The 14430-nt window shown below is 41.0% G+C and overlaps 1 protein-coding gene across 1 annotated transcript in view; it reads right to left on the bottom strand.

The window, feature by feature from the left end:
* The window catches only part of LOC119722043 (cytoplasmic dynein 2 intermediate chain 1-like), a 244618-nt gene that overhangs the window by 193676 nt on the left and 36512 nt on the right, over window positions 1-14430 (bottom strand). Inside the window, exons 6-8 of the mRNA XM_038192032.1 lie at window positions 13278-13355; window positions 5874-5933; window positions 5570-5647 (exon numbers count right to left, since the gene is read on the bottom strand). Coding sequence (XP_038047960.1) covers window positions 5570-5647; window positions 5874-5933; window positions 13278-13355 — 216 coding nt within the window. The remainder of the gene's footprint in view (window positions 1-5569; window positions 5648-5873; window positions 5934-13277; window positions 13356-14430) is intronic.

Below are 14430 nucleotides of genomic sequence, written 5' to 3'. Positions count from 1 at the left end.
GCCTCCTTGTCGGTTTATATACGACACTTCTGTGGTGTTGTCGCATTCGATTAGGACTGACTGCCCTATAATTGCTTGACAGAGATGCAGGAGGGCATTGAACACTGCTTGCATCTCGAGGATGTTGATATGAGATGATTGGTATTCCGGGCCTCACGTGCCTGATTCTTGGTGTGGTGGTAACGTGGGTCCCCAACCGAGTAGGGAAGCATCTGAAAGTATCACTAGAAATTGAGGCCCTGTTGTAGGTTGGTTGGGGCTTACCACCACTGCAGGTGTGGAGACAGAATTATGGTTATGTTCACCACACGGTGCAGTGGACGACAACTTGGACGGAAAAACATTAGTAAATGAAGCTGAATAGGACACATCCTGATCAGGCAAAATGGCACTAGGTCCACCATGCTGGCCATGAGTCCCAGAAGCTTGAGCCATGCTCTTGCTGGAGCAGATGTATTTTCTAAAAACAGCATTACATACTGCTAGAGGTTCAGAATGCGGTCCATTGTTGGGCGTGCCACCCCATGTTTGAGGTCCAGGACTGCACCCAAGAATGTTGGTGACTGGGTTGGGATTGGATGCGACTTTTTCTCGTTGATTATAAACCCAAGGTCTGTAGCCAGACTCAGGGTTAACTGTACCGCTGTTTGCGTGTCCGTCCTCGACTGGCCTACTATAAGCCAGTCCTCCAGGTACATAAACACGGTGATCCCCTGCCTGCGAAGTGCTGCCGCTATTGCCTTCACTACTCTCGTAAATACTCGTGGGGATGTGGACAACCCGAAGGGAAGAACTGTAAACTCGTAATGATTTGGATGTACCGGTACGTGAAGGTATGCGTCCTGTAGATACAGTGATGCTGCCCATGAGTGGAATGGAATGGAGTCTAGCACTACCCGCAACGTTTCCATACGAAACGGTTTTGGGCGAATAAATTTGTTGACATGGTTGAGGGGTTTCAAATTTAGTCATGTCATGTTTCCCTTGACTGTTGCCGTCGTTGGGGGGGACCCGAGGGCAGAAGAAACTAAAGTCCTCCTCCATGCTGTTCTGTCAGCGGCCTCCACTAGGAGTTCTGACATGTTCATGTTTGTCCATTCCTTGACATTGTCTACCCAGCTCTTCCGTTGTCGTCCTCGCCTTTGTCCTCCCTCGACAGTGCCCTGCATGATAGTCTTGCAAAGACTGTTATGCCGCGTGACGTGGCCAAACCACTTAAGCTTCCGTCGCTTCATGGTGGCAAGAAGAGGTTCCTGGGGACCAACAAGACTCTTTGCCTTGTTCCTCACAAACTCATTGCGGAGCAACTTCCTCAGGCATTTCGTTTCGAATGCCTGAATTCGTCTTTCTGACTCAGCCAGCAGTGTCCATGCCTCGCACCCACAAGGGCGGATCCAGGACACAATTTTTGGGGGGCCAAAAAATGTTTTGGTCCCCCAAAAAAGTGGGTCAAAACAATTACGGCGTGGGGTTCGGGGCCCGCTTAAGGGCCCCAAAAAAATTTTGGATTCTAGATCCTCTGTGGTGCGATCTGAGGCGATTTCTGACCACTTTAACCAATGTTTTTTTGAGGTAAGATGGTGGTGTACTCATTGCCTGCCTTTTTTTTGCAATGTCACATAAAAAAAAAAAAAATTGGTTTCGTTTTTGGGGGGGGGGCCATGGCCCCCTTTGGCCCCCCCCTGGATCCGCCCTTGCGCACCCATACAGTAGGGTGGAGAGTACCAGAGATTTGAAGAGCCTGTACTTGGTGGGACAGCTGATTTGGCCATTGCTGCAGTGGCTATTGCAATTCGGGTACGGATTTCTGCTTTGCAGGTGCCATCCTTTGACAGGGTCGCTCCCAAGTATTTGAAGCTGGACACTTCTTTTAACAGTTCACCGTTGATGGTGATGTTAGCACTGGTGTTGTCCAAGCTGTTCACCATAACCTTGGATTTCTCTGTGCTGACTTCGATGCCGTACGCGTTGGCGCTTGCAACCAGTCTGTTCGTCAGGTCTTGCAGTTCGTTGTTGCTGCCCCCCATCAGGTCTATGTAGTCTGCAAAACGAAGATTGCAGACGGGCCTGCCACCGATGGAGATGGAGGTGCGATGGTCATGGAGGGTCATCTGCATGATTCTTTCCAGAAATATATTGAAGAGAACGGGGGAGAGTGAACACCCCTGTCTGACACCAATGGTTGTCTGGAAGAATTCTCCCATTTGGTTGTTCAGAAGAACTGCACAGCTGGAGTGTTTATAGAGGGCCTGGATGACTTGTACAAGAGCTTCTTCGACATTGAAGCTTCTGAGTAAATTCCAGAGGCCATCATGCCAAACGCTCAATTATTGGGAAAAGCCAGCATAAAGAGATGTGTTTTGAGTTTCTGCGTGAAAGATGTGATGTTTTCTGCGTCTCTGATTTCAAGTGGCAAACAGTTCCAAAGCCGAGGTGCAACATTTGAAAAGGCTCTGTCACCATATCTGGCAAGATGAGATTGGGGAATTGAAAGGAGACTGCCAGATGACCTCAAGCCCGGTCTGACAGTACCAAGCTGTAGTAGGCTGTGTACGTAGGATGGGGCAGAACCGTGAAGGGCTTTGAATGTGAAGAGAATGATCTTGTATTGTATTGTGTTTGACCGGCAGCCAGTTAAGTCTGTACAGTATGGGGGTGATTTGAGCTGATTACTTTTGACCAGTAGGCAAACATGCAGCAGCATTCTGTTCCAACTGTAAGCGATTGAGTGTGTTATGAGAAAGACCGTATAGTAGACCAATACAGAAATCGAGTCTAGAAGTGATGAATGCATGTATGAGTTGTTCTGCTGCCTGAGTTGTTAGCATCCGCCTAATTGCAGCAATGCGCCATAGGTACATGTATGATGTCTTGCAAATGTTGGAGATGTCCAAATTCATATGCTGGTCGAACAAAACACTCAGGTTGCGTGCATGCGGACTGGGTGCAATCAGAGTATCCCCGACCTGTACGTTATGTATTTCAATTTTATGCCCGAGTTGTGGAGAGGAGATAACGAGAAATTTCGTTTCGTTGGGGTTGAATTTTAGAAAATTTGCACCCATCCAATTAGAAAATTTGCACCCATCCAATTCTGAACATCGTGTAGGCAAGAAGATAGTGAATGAAGGGCATTTTGGTAGTCAGTGTTGGTTTTTGGACAGAATGTGGTGTATAACTGTGTGTCATCAGCATAAAAGTGTGATTAAACGTCATGTTGTTGAGCAATTTCTCCTAGTGGGGAGGTGTAAGAGTGAAAAGTACTGGACCGAGGACAGAGCCCTGGGAAACTCCATGAGGAGCTCCAGTCTCTGCTGACGTGTGTCCAAGTACATGTACGATCTGATGACGATCCTTAAGATATGATTGGAACCAGCTTAGAGCTAAACCTGTTACTCCAAACTTATTCCTCAATCTTTGGATTAATAGATCATGATCGATCGTGTCGAAGGCAGCCGAGAGGTCAAGAAGGACAAGTAACACAGCCTTTTTGCCATCGACAGCACACATTATATCATTATGGACTTTCACAAGTGCCGTTTCAACACTTTGGGACCTTCTGTAGGCCGATTGTCTGGCTTCGTGCAGATTGTGCTTCAACAAATATGCGTTTAACCTGCCTGCTACAGCCTTTTCAACTTCCTTCGACACAAAAGACAGGTTAGAAATCGGGTGATAATTGTTTATGTCGTTGCAGTCCATGGTTCCTTTTTTGATGACAGGAGTGATCATAGCAGTCTTGGAGGAACTAGGGAACAGGCCACTTTCTAGCGACATGTCCATTATCTGAGTTATTGGCTCTTCTAGTGAATCAAAACAGTTGTTGACTAGAGATGTTGGAAGAAGGTCCAGTGGGCATGATTTTGGTGGTGAGCTCTTGATGATTTTCACTACTTCAACTATCGTGAGAGGATGGAATGCTGTGGGAGGAGATTGGCCCGAGGGATGGGGAGTATCTATCAGAGTGGGGTTAGGTGTGGAGAATGCATGTATATCATCTCTGATATTATTTATTTTCTCAACAAAGTGAGTTGAGAAGTAGTTGGCAAGTTCCACAGGAGACAAGTTGGTTGGAAACTTGGGAGATGAGCTCTTATGCATGAGATGATTTGTTATATTGAAAAGTTCCTTTTGGTTTCCATCACAGCTATTAATTTTGTTGAGATAATAGCTGTATTTGGCTTCCGAAAACATGTGTTTTACCACGTCTCGTTGTGCTTTCAAATTGTCATGATCGATAACACACTTGGTCTTCCGCCATTTCCTTTCTAATTGACAGCGGTGACGTTTTGCCTTAGCGATGTCGTCACTGTACCATGGGACAACAGGACGATCAAACCACTGTGCATGTCCTTAAGGGTGCATGATGGTCAATCAGATTAACAAGTGCAGAGTTATACTGGTCAGTTAGAGTATCAAGTGTGGATGCGGAATGGGTTATTAAATAAGAGCTTCCAATATTTCGCTAGCCTTTTTTTTTCTCTTTTTTTTCGCCATGCTCACACATGGAGCTGCCGACCTGCGACCAGAAAGCACAGAAACCGTATACGACGGGTTCTACAATCTGCACATGAGACCGTTTTCCCCGTTTTTTGTGCTGGGGACGAACAACGGTAGCGGCTTGGGATTTGCCCTCGGTCTTACCACCTTTGCCGCCCTGTTTTCCCTCTTTTTGTTCAGTTCCCACTGCATCAGTCAGGGTAGGCAAATCTTTAACGTGCTCTGCCCCACCTGCAGGGTCTCCAGTCTGGCGGGACGGCAAACGTCATTGTTTACCGAGCCATGCACAGAAGACTAATTCTGGCCAACTTTTGAAGCCACATTATTCTTTCCTTATTTATTAACTATCACTTCACAAAAAATAGTTACACAACACAACAAGGTGTTCTATGCTTACTTATCTTTTACTTGACGAAAATAGGAATACAGATAAAGATGCAGTACTCAATTATCGGAGGTACTGTAAAACATGTCTTATCTGTCCTGCCGCTAAGAGAAAAGAGGAAGCCAACATGGCGCTCATGGCGTAGGGCAGTGTGGGTAGCATTATAGAGGGCGCTGTTGTATAAACTCTTAGCAAATGGAACTTGTCAGTAAGGGAAATATGCAAATGTAGTGGCTCTACAGGTAAAGTGAGTGAAGTAGACTAAGTGAACAAATATATTAGACGGCAGGTATTTACGCAAATTAGGCACCCTTCCCAAAAGAATTTCAGGTGTCACCCTTCTAAATATCTTCTCTGGGGCTAAAAGAATCTATCTGACAAGTTTGGTGCTTTGGACCAGTCGGTAATGATCTTGTAAAAAATTGGGTCTAAGCCACCTGACTATATCCTTTAGGGGTCTCCCCTAACTCTCACTGTGTAACTGTTGAGGGTGTAATTGAGCCCATATGAAAAAAAAATAACCTTGGAGAGTAAAAGAATCACTTTGGGAAATACAAATAAATTTGAGTGGCATTTTTATTTGTAATTACTAATGTGAAGAGTAGGTTGTCTCCATTTATTACATCTCCCTCAATGTCAATCCCTGATAAGCCCTTTGATCACGATTGGGTACATTATACTCACAACGTCACTGCTGTATCGGGAGGTGGCTTCATTCTCCTTTTTCATTGCAATCCTCAGTGCTTCCACTTCAGTGAGGTCCTTCAAATTTTAAACAAGAATTCAAGTCAGTAAGCATAAACAAATGCATAAAGAAATACAAAAACAAAGAAGTGAATCATAATCAGTCAAATAGATCAATCTTAGAATTCTGTTTGTCTTATCTATTTTCAACTTAGGTTGTGTAAACGACAGCAAAAGCGGATATCTGTGACACAAAAAGTTTGTTTGCCAATGGTTAAAAAGTATTTGTTTTTATTGGACTTACCAACTGATTGTCTTCAAATTCCGAATTGCTGGGTAATTCTTCAAAATCATCTTCATATTCCTTTCAGCCAAAAAAAAAAAGGGGTCAGTTTTTGGGGGGCGGGGCTAGGCCAAAACATTTTGTGTAGCCGCCCCCCCCCAAAAAAAAAAACAATAAAAAATAAAACTTGCACTAGCAAAATGTAAGAATGTGACGTACATGCGAACAGTCTCCCCCTAAATGAATAGTCGTGAGAATGGTGCATTTGTACACTTTTATTTAATATAGTGTGCCTGATTGTAGGATTTTATCAGCGCTCCCCATTGAAAATATGGCGGCACGAGGCCCCCCCCCAACCCCCGATTGATTTTCGAAGGCCTAAGTGTCCTGAGAAAATAACCGTTCTACATTTCAGCACGCCTCCCTGAAACAATTTCTGGATCCACCCTGCAAGCCCCCCCCCCCCCAAAAAAATAGGCTCTAGAACCACGTCTGGCTCTCTGTAGGCAGCTTTCATCAGACCAACTCAGTGCTGTCTGTAGAAGCCATGAGCCAGACCAGGTCAGTGCTATATGTAGCAGCCGAGGGTGGCACAAGCTCAGTGCTCTCTGTAGGTTTTTGTCAGACCAGCTCAGTGCTCTCTGTAGGTTTTTGTCAGACCAGCTCAGTGTTGTCTTAAATAGAATTTTGTCGGACCAGCTCAGTGCTAGCGGTAGAAGCCATGCGTCAAGACCAGCTCAGTGCCGCATTTACCGGTATAGGCCTTGTCACACTGTCCAAAATCTCCGGGTTGGAACAGGTTCCACCACCGAGATTTTTTCCAACCCTCTCCCACTTCTAGAATGTCAACCCAGTTCCGACCCCCTTGGCATGCTCTAGCCGGATCAAAATCAAAATCTCAACCAGATCAAAATCGCAATTTTCGGCCTGAGCCGTGTTGAGAATGATGGTGTGAACCGCTCCGAGTTGAGTTCACTCGCGGCAGATCCGTGTTGAGTTGAGGCGAGACATTCTACCGAAAGTGTGACACACCGTGCATATTTCCCGCCACTATACCCATCATTACCATTACAAACACCAGTCAATCACAAGCCAATATCTTCTTCATTATCATCCAAAAACGTCTCCGAGCATGGAGCATCCTTTGACGAGTCTGGGCTTGTATTACAAAATGTGCAAAAGAATTTCTAACATTAAATAGTACAAATGAAATGTGCGGAGCCATTTTGGAACTGGTATGTTGCACAACTGGTCTCATAATCAAAAATCAGACGCCCATGTAAATCGGATTCCTTCACTCTATAATTGGTCAAACCCTCTCACGTGACCAGTCTTCCTAATTATCATACTTGGGCATGCACAATACTACCAATGAGTTTGTATTTCACCGAGTAGTAAATTCAAGCTGTACACCTGCAGGTTAACAGGCCTCGTACACGTGCATCGGAATGCATTATGGGATCGAGAAAATCATCACAGCGTGCCATGCCGAATGCGATCCGTGTTGAGATTCGTAGTGTGAATACACAGTGGCCCTATCCGGATTGAACGTTACATGGTTCATGCAGCAGCCGGTTCGTGTGAAGAAAGTGTGAACATTGTGTCTCTCCAATCCATGTCAAAAACAACTCGGGATGAACTGGGTTGGTTTCAACATGGTTCGAAACGGAAAAAGTGTAAAAAGGCCTGATGTAATGATCTCGCCACGATCTGGAAATGATCTGCATTTTGATCTGGTAGCGGTCTAACAAGTTTTAACGAACTGAATAAGAAACTGATTGTTCGGGGTCAATAGAGTGGATGACGCAAAAGACTCCCAAAATAATGTCAAGAAGGAAGTTGGTCAAGAATATGAGATGGGAGGTGTTTTATTCTTAAATCTCTGCCTCATGCAAAGCTTCACCATCAAAGAGGGAGTCGGCGAGGAAAGTCCTCCTGTTGAATCACAAGTATTTCACCGCAGCAAAACACTTCACGGAAATAAGTATTTTCTGTACAAAAGTTCAAAAGACAAAGATCAACGATGCACAAAAGATCAGAGCATCAAACTCTGGTCTCATCAGACTCCAGCTGATAACCCCACTGCTTCCATAGTTCCAACTCAATTTTCCAACTAAATGTCAGTGTTTATAAACCCCAAAATTCTTCCATCTGAACTTGGTCATTGCATAAAAGAGACCAACAAGAATATTAGTAGGCCAGCCAAATGTGGAAAAGTTCTCTAGAAAATAATTTCACGACATTTTGGCAATAGCTGGCATCCATGCTAGATCAATTCTTTGAACCATAACAAACAAAATGTGGGTGAATGCCATCGTTAATTTTGACCCAAATATACCTAATTTGCATAAATCGTCAGAACCTGCCGTGTAATATATTTGCCCCCATATTTGGGTATATTATGTACTTTTTATTTTTTGAAAATTTTATTTTGTTGATTCTACTTGCACATCCTTACTTCAATAACATTTTCTAAATCATATAAGTGACTAATTGTAGACAATTCCACACCAAAGTGGACATGACACCAAAAAACTCAAATGAATGTGACTTAAGCAAATTTGGTGTCAAATGAAAGCTAAAAGCCTATATTTTTAAGATTTGGAGTCGGCATTGTATTTTTGATACATTTTGGTACCCAAAAATAGGATTATGTAATAATCCTGTTTTAATCCTAAAAATGTGGTTAACAGTGACATGAAAGTATTCTACCATTACATACACAACAATGTGTACTTACGCCATCAATTTCTGTCATGAGAAAGTATAGGTCTTGAAAAGCTGACTGCAACTTTTTTTTTACGTTTTGCGTAATTTGTTTCGCTTCGGTGACTTCTAATATTTCAGCCTTCAAAAACATCCTTCCGTTACAGAAAAAAATACATATTTTAAATTTATTTTAGAAACTTGTAGTTTGAATCAGAATGCAATGAAAGTTATTATGTAAAGCAAGTTTAGATAGGCCTTCAATATGACATTATAACTGACACTTCTGTACTTCTCGTTTTTTAATTACAATTAATTAAATCACGTTCTTCCGTTACCAAATTGGTAACGGAAGGACGGTAACGGAAGCACAAATGTTATTTTCATCAAATGTTACAACATTTGTGCTCCTGTTGAAAAATGAAAATCACTGCAAATACATGCTTGTATAATGAGCATTAAAAGAACATTTATGTGACCCACCTTCACAAAGGTGGTATAAGCAGAGCAAGGTGTTCATTACAAAGGATGGCATAGGCATGTACAACATGTGCAATGTACATATATACGGTACATGTATGTATGTATATGTACCCAAATCATAAAGCAGAAAATCAAATCATAAAGTTGCTGCCATCGCCATTCAATTTGGACAATAAGGAAAGATAAAATTTCTGTGAAGCCATTCCACAAGCAAAATAAGTCAAAAATGAGATGGCAGGAAGTACTATTGGGCACTTTCATACAATTTACATGTGTAAGACATGTGAGGTGCAATTTTTTACAAATTATGCCACAGTTAACAACCTCAGTTTGGATGTTTATAAGTTAATTATTGTTACTACCGGTACTCTAAATTGTTATAATTTGATTTCAAACATTGAATTTAGAGTTCAATTAAAAGCAACATCTAAAATTTGAAATGTTTTTGAAGCATAATCATTCGGATGCAATCAGGTCTACTGGTAGATGTTTTGAACTAAAATGTAGGCTGGTAGGCCCCCCCCCCAACCCTTTACATGTACATGTAGGTAAAACACTGAACTTATTATTAAAAGTTGTTGGTGAACATGTAACCAATATACTCAAGTGTTCAAATACTGTGTATTTTAACTTTTAAGGATTGAGGTGATGGGTTTGAAGTCTATTTCTGTAGTAGTCTTGTGTTCGTGAATTATGTGTTTTTGGTTGTTTTCATTTTTCATTTATTATAATTAATTAGAAGGCACCTATCTTTATCTCAATAGTTTCTTGGGTATAATTATTTATGCCAGGTCTGCATATTGTTGATTTCACATTCAGTTACACATTTCAGCAATTTGTTTTACTTGTATAATTAGTGTAAATTCACATTTTGTTCATGCTATGATTGAGTAAACCTTTTGTCCTTCCGTTACTGTCCTTCCATCACCAGATTACAATCCACTTAAGACGCTGTAATTATATTACCGAAACACTTAAATTCAAATGAAAGGTGGCATAGTATAGTTAAAGCTTCAGGGATTCCATTTCCTACCTTTAAAATGTAATTGCCCCATAAAATTCACAGAGTTTATGCAAAACACATGTAAGTTGGAAAACCCTTGTCCGTTTTACCGTCCTTCCGTTAGCAACCTCATTAATATTCATAATTCATGAACGAGAGGTATTCATGCCCCCAATAAGTGTGGAAATTGAAGGTAGCATTACGGCATAATTATTGTGACACTTGTTTGATGTAACTAATAACAGTGTCTGTGATACACACATTTGAAATTTTGTATAATGAGTGAAAACGTCCTTCCGTTACTGTTGAATTGCCCTTATGAGGCCATGGTAACGATCCAAAATGGCTACTATTATACCCAAAAGTTGCGTGCATTTACTTTGTCTCCAGATATCTTCATGTAGTCTTGTCAAACCTCAGTGTTCAAGTTGCAACTTTCAGTTTATCAATAAGAACAAACTGCTTGAACATGTAAATTGAATTTAATCAAGCTAAAAGTAAAACAGGCCTCCATCCTCATTGTAACTTCACAGCTCGGCAGTGTTATTTCATGACTAAATTAATTCATGCAGTCCTCAAAGTTTCTCCTTTTTTTTTGCTCTATGTAATTTTAAAGAAATGTTCTTGGTTTTAATTTAGTCCAATTTCAATTTCAAGAAAAGGGCCTGTAGGCCTACGTGTACATGTGTATTGTAAATAAAGCATCGGCACATCGGCAGCGCAGCAAGACAAATTGCATAAAACAATCATCGTAGTTCGCCATGATTGCAATTCCCTCACGGTACGACACAATTTTAAGGTGGATTCGTCATTTGGTTATGTAAAAACTTACAGGAAATAGTTGTAGATGATGACATTGAGAAACAGATATCGGGAATTGGGGTATACCTATCCCAGCGTGCCCAGCCCGTGCCCGACATGGAAGCCAGCCCCCGAAGCCACCGGCGAACCACGATCATTTTTTCCCGCTTGCACTTGGGTAAGCAACACCACCCTCCGTTTAGCTTGCCAGAGCATGTCTCAATCGAGTACTAAACTTGCCTTTTGGTAATAACTGCTGATTCTTTTTGTCCTAAAAACAAACTGATCCCCTTTAAGTGCCAAACTTATCAGATTTGTATTTTCAGTAATGCGTGTAACGTCAAAACCCAAATTTTGGATCGCAACTTTCTTCATAAAAAAAGACGTTTTATAGACGGATCCATGTCTTCAGGGGTGTTTCAATATTGTTTCAGGACTTTACATCATTTTTCGAATAAGGTCTTTACAAAAACTATACGATGACGTTCAAGAAGTCATTTTCAAACAAGGACATGTTTTGGATGCCATGTAAAGTATAATTTGAAATTTAAAAGCACGTGGAAATGCTGGCAAATGGCAAATGGTTTGTACGGAAACACACCCCATGACCAATGGTGAGGTCCAAAGAGCAGTGCACAACGTGTGTGTGGCACTTCATACACCGCATATAAGCTGCACATGCTTTTGGTAGAGAATACATCGTACATATGTTAGTTTATGCACGGATCCTACACACAAGGATTAACGACTCGGCTCAACTCCTGGTTAGATGCGTAATAACGGCCTGTACTGGTGGCAAATACCATGAATACTTTTCAACAAAGACCACTGCGCGCGGTGGCTTTCAAATTTGCAAGGCTCTTTGCCCGATCTGGCCTCGAAGTCTGTCAAGCCAGCGAATTATATTTTTGAATATTCATGAGTCTACGTTTTTGGTCTTTATTATTGAATTCTGATAAGTGATAACTACATAACCATGGTAGTGCCAAGCACAATATCTTTAGCTTTAAGATGAACAATGAGATGTCACTTTTCTTTCATCGGTTCGGCATCCTATCTCTCTAAAACTTTTTAATAAAAGCCCGTAATTAAAACGAAATTTGGGTAAACGGTGTTCTCCTCGAAATTTGACATTTATTTCCCGGGTCAATACTTCATCTATGACGACAAAAACTGCACAATACCATCTGTTATATCCTGAAGTATTTATTTTTAAAATAATTTGGAACAATTATATCTAAAATAAGAAGTAGTTTTACTTACAGTTTTATGAATATTTCCGTATTAGATGTTGTGCAAAAACCCAACACAATGGCACACCTGGAAAATTCGCGATTACGCGCCAACAGGTATTAATGCCCGTTATCACCCATCTAACCAATTAAGGCAAGTCCATTGAGTGCATTTTGTACTAGAGCTCAGAACAGTCGTTTATCCTGGTGTCTAGGATCCGTGGTATATGTAGGCAACGTATGGAGTAGGGACGGTGGGTTCTTGAGGTATGGTTCTTGAGCTTGCTGTGTCATACGGCCAGTACGCAATGTTTGCAGGCCGATGTTTAATATCGGCGCCTATCTTTTTCCCCTTTTTCCCCTCCTTTTTTTCTGTGGACTCAATTTGACTGGGGGCATGTGCCCCCGCGGCCCACCCCTGGATTCGTGCCTGCAGACAAGAGAGATCAAGATCTGTAAATTAACTTGCAAAAATGTTCGTTTTCTTGGCATTTTTACAATGTCTAATCTGACCAGTTGACAGTGCACCGCTGCCATGGATACAGCATAGCATGGATCCGTGCCTGCAGACAAGAGAGATTAAGATCTGTAAATTAACTTGCAAAAATGTTCTTTCTCCATCTGTGTTTTCTTGGCATTTTTACAATGTCTAATCCGACCAGTTGACAGTGCACCGCTGCCATGGATACAGCATAGCCATGCATGGACTGGTTACCGCATTTCCATCATGCCATCTAAATTGGCCCTTGCACGGCGCGGCAGGAACCAGTCATCGCTGCAATGAGCATTGCAGTACGCATGCGTGTTTCATATCGTCACCGCGACATCGACAATTGCGAACTAGTTATTGCGATGCTAACTTGTAAAAACTACGGAGGTTTCTTCTAAAACAATAGCGAATGTAAGTAGGAAAACAAGTAAATAGAAGCATTTTTTGATGCAAAAGTGTTGTTGAGGTGTTTTGTGAAGACAGAAAAGACAACAGGATTTTTTTTAAAATTCATTTATGTCTATTATATATTTTTTTTTTACTTGCTGATAAAATTTTTAGGGTCGCATTTTTAGGTTTTGGCCTTATCCACAACGATAATGCAACATTTTGTGAATTGTAATTTATAGATATCACAAACTCTGAGAAAAAGTCAACTGGTCTTGCCTACATATATGCAGTGCATTAATATCTGGAAAATAATCCAATACCTCAAAGTCGTCTTCATAGCCGTCATTGCCAGCAGTTGTCCAGGAATGAGTTACTTGTATTCCATTGTCTCCATCATCCTATCATGAAACAATCAAGGTATGACCTTTTAAAAGGGCCCATGACATGAATTTTACTTGAAAACATAATTTGTGCAACATTTTACTCCTCTTACATGTAAACTACGTGTATTCGCCAACCTTTTTTGGTTAAATCTTGGTGAAAAGTGGACTTCTTCAAACATTTAAAACATTTCCTTGCTTTTTCTGACAAATGAAAGTGCTGTTGGAGTGATGTCATTTCAGGAAGACACTGTTCAGTTTAGGGGTTTTCTGTTCAAATTGTGAACCCAAAATTTGCTCATTGAAAACATTTGTTAGCACTGTCATTTACGAAAACAACAACAAATCCCCAAAGGAAAAACAAAATGTTTGACACCAATAAATCCGAATTTCTAGCAACTTTTGGTGCTGAATAAAAAATCACACATTTGCTCATCAATATGCAAATTCATATTAGCATAAAAAGGCACCTTAATGCACTTAAAAATGGCAAAATGAAAATTGCAAGAAAAAATAAAAAGGATAAAAAAGTGCATACCACAACTTTATTAAAAAACCATTACATTACATGGGTCCTTTAAAAGTCCAAGTGCACCTTTGGTAATTGCATTAAATGCCAAAAATTGTGTGTTTATTACTCAGTCAATTTACAACAAAACAGGGCCTGACCTAGAACTTATTTTGAGTGTGTATGGGGACCCTACGTGCACCCCCAGCCCAGAACTAACCAACACCAATTTTTTTTTTGGTGCATTTTAGGGTCCTAAAACACATTTTGGATGTTAACATTAAAAAAATCCGATGCTCTAGTGATATCCAAGATGGCCGCCAAAATGGCCGCCGAAAATGGTAAAAACTGGGGGGAAAAAGGCATATACATACTTGTATCAGCCAAATAATGTGATAAAAGTATAAATAAAATAGTTAGTTATATGTTTTAGACCCTGAAAAACTCATTTCTGGTATTTTTTTTGCTATCATGCTTCAAATTCATAAAGGCCGCCAGTTTGACGACCGCCATATTGGTAGTATAAATAAAATGGTTAGTTATATGTTTTAGACCCTGAAAAACTCATTTCTGTGATCTTTTTTG

The sequence above is a fragment of the Patiria miniata genome, unplaced genomic scaffold (genome assembly GCF_015706575.1).
Source record: "Patiria miniata isolate m_02_andy unplaced genomic scaffold, ASM1570657v1 HiC_scaffold_14, whole genome shotgun sequence".
Lineage (NCBI taxonomy): Eukaryota > Metazoa > Echinodermata > Asteroidea > Valvatida > Asterinidae > Patiria > Patiria miniata.
This window is presented reverse-complemented; position numbering and strand designations above follow the sequence as displayed.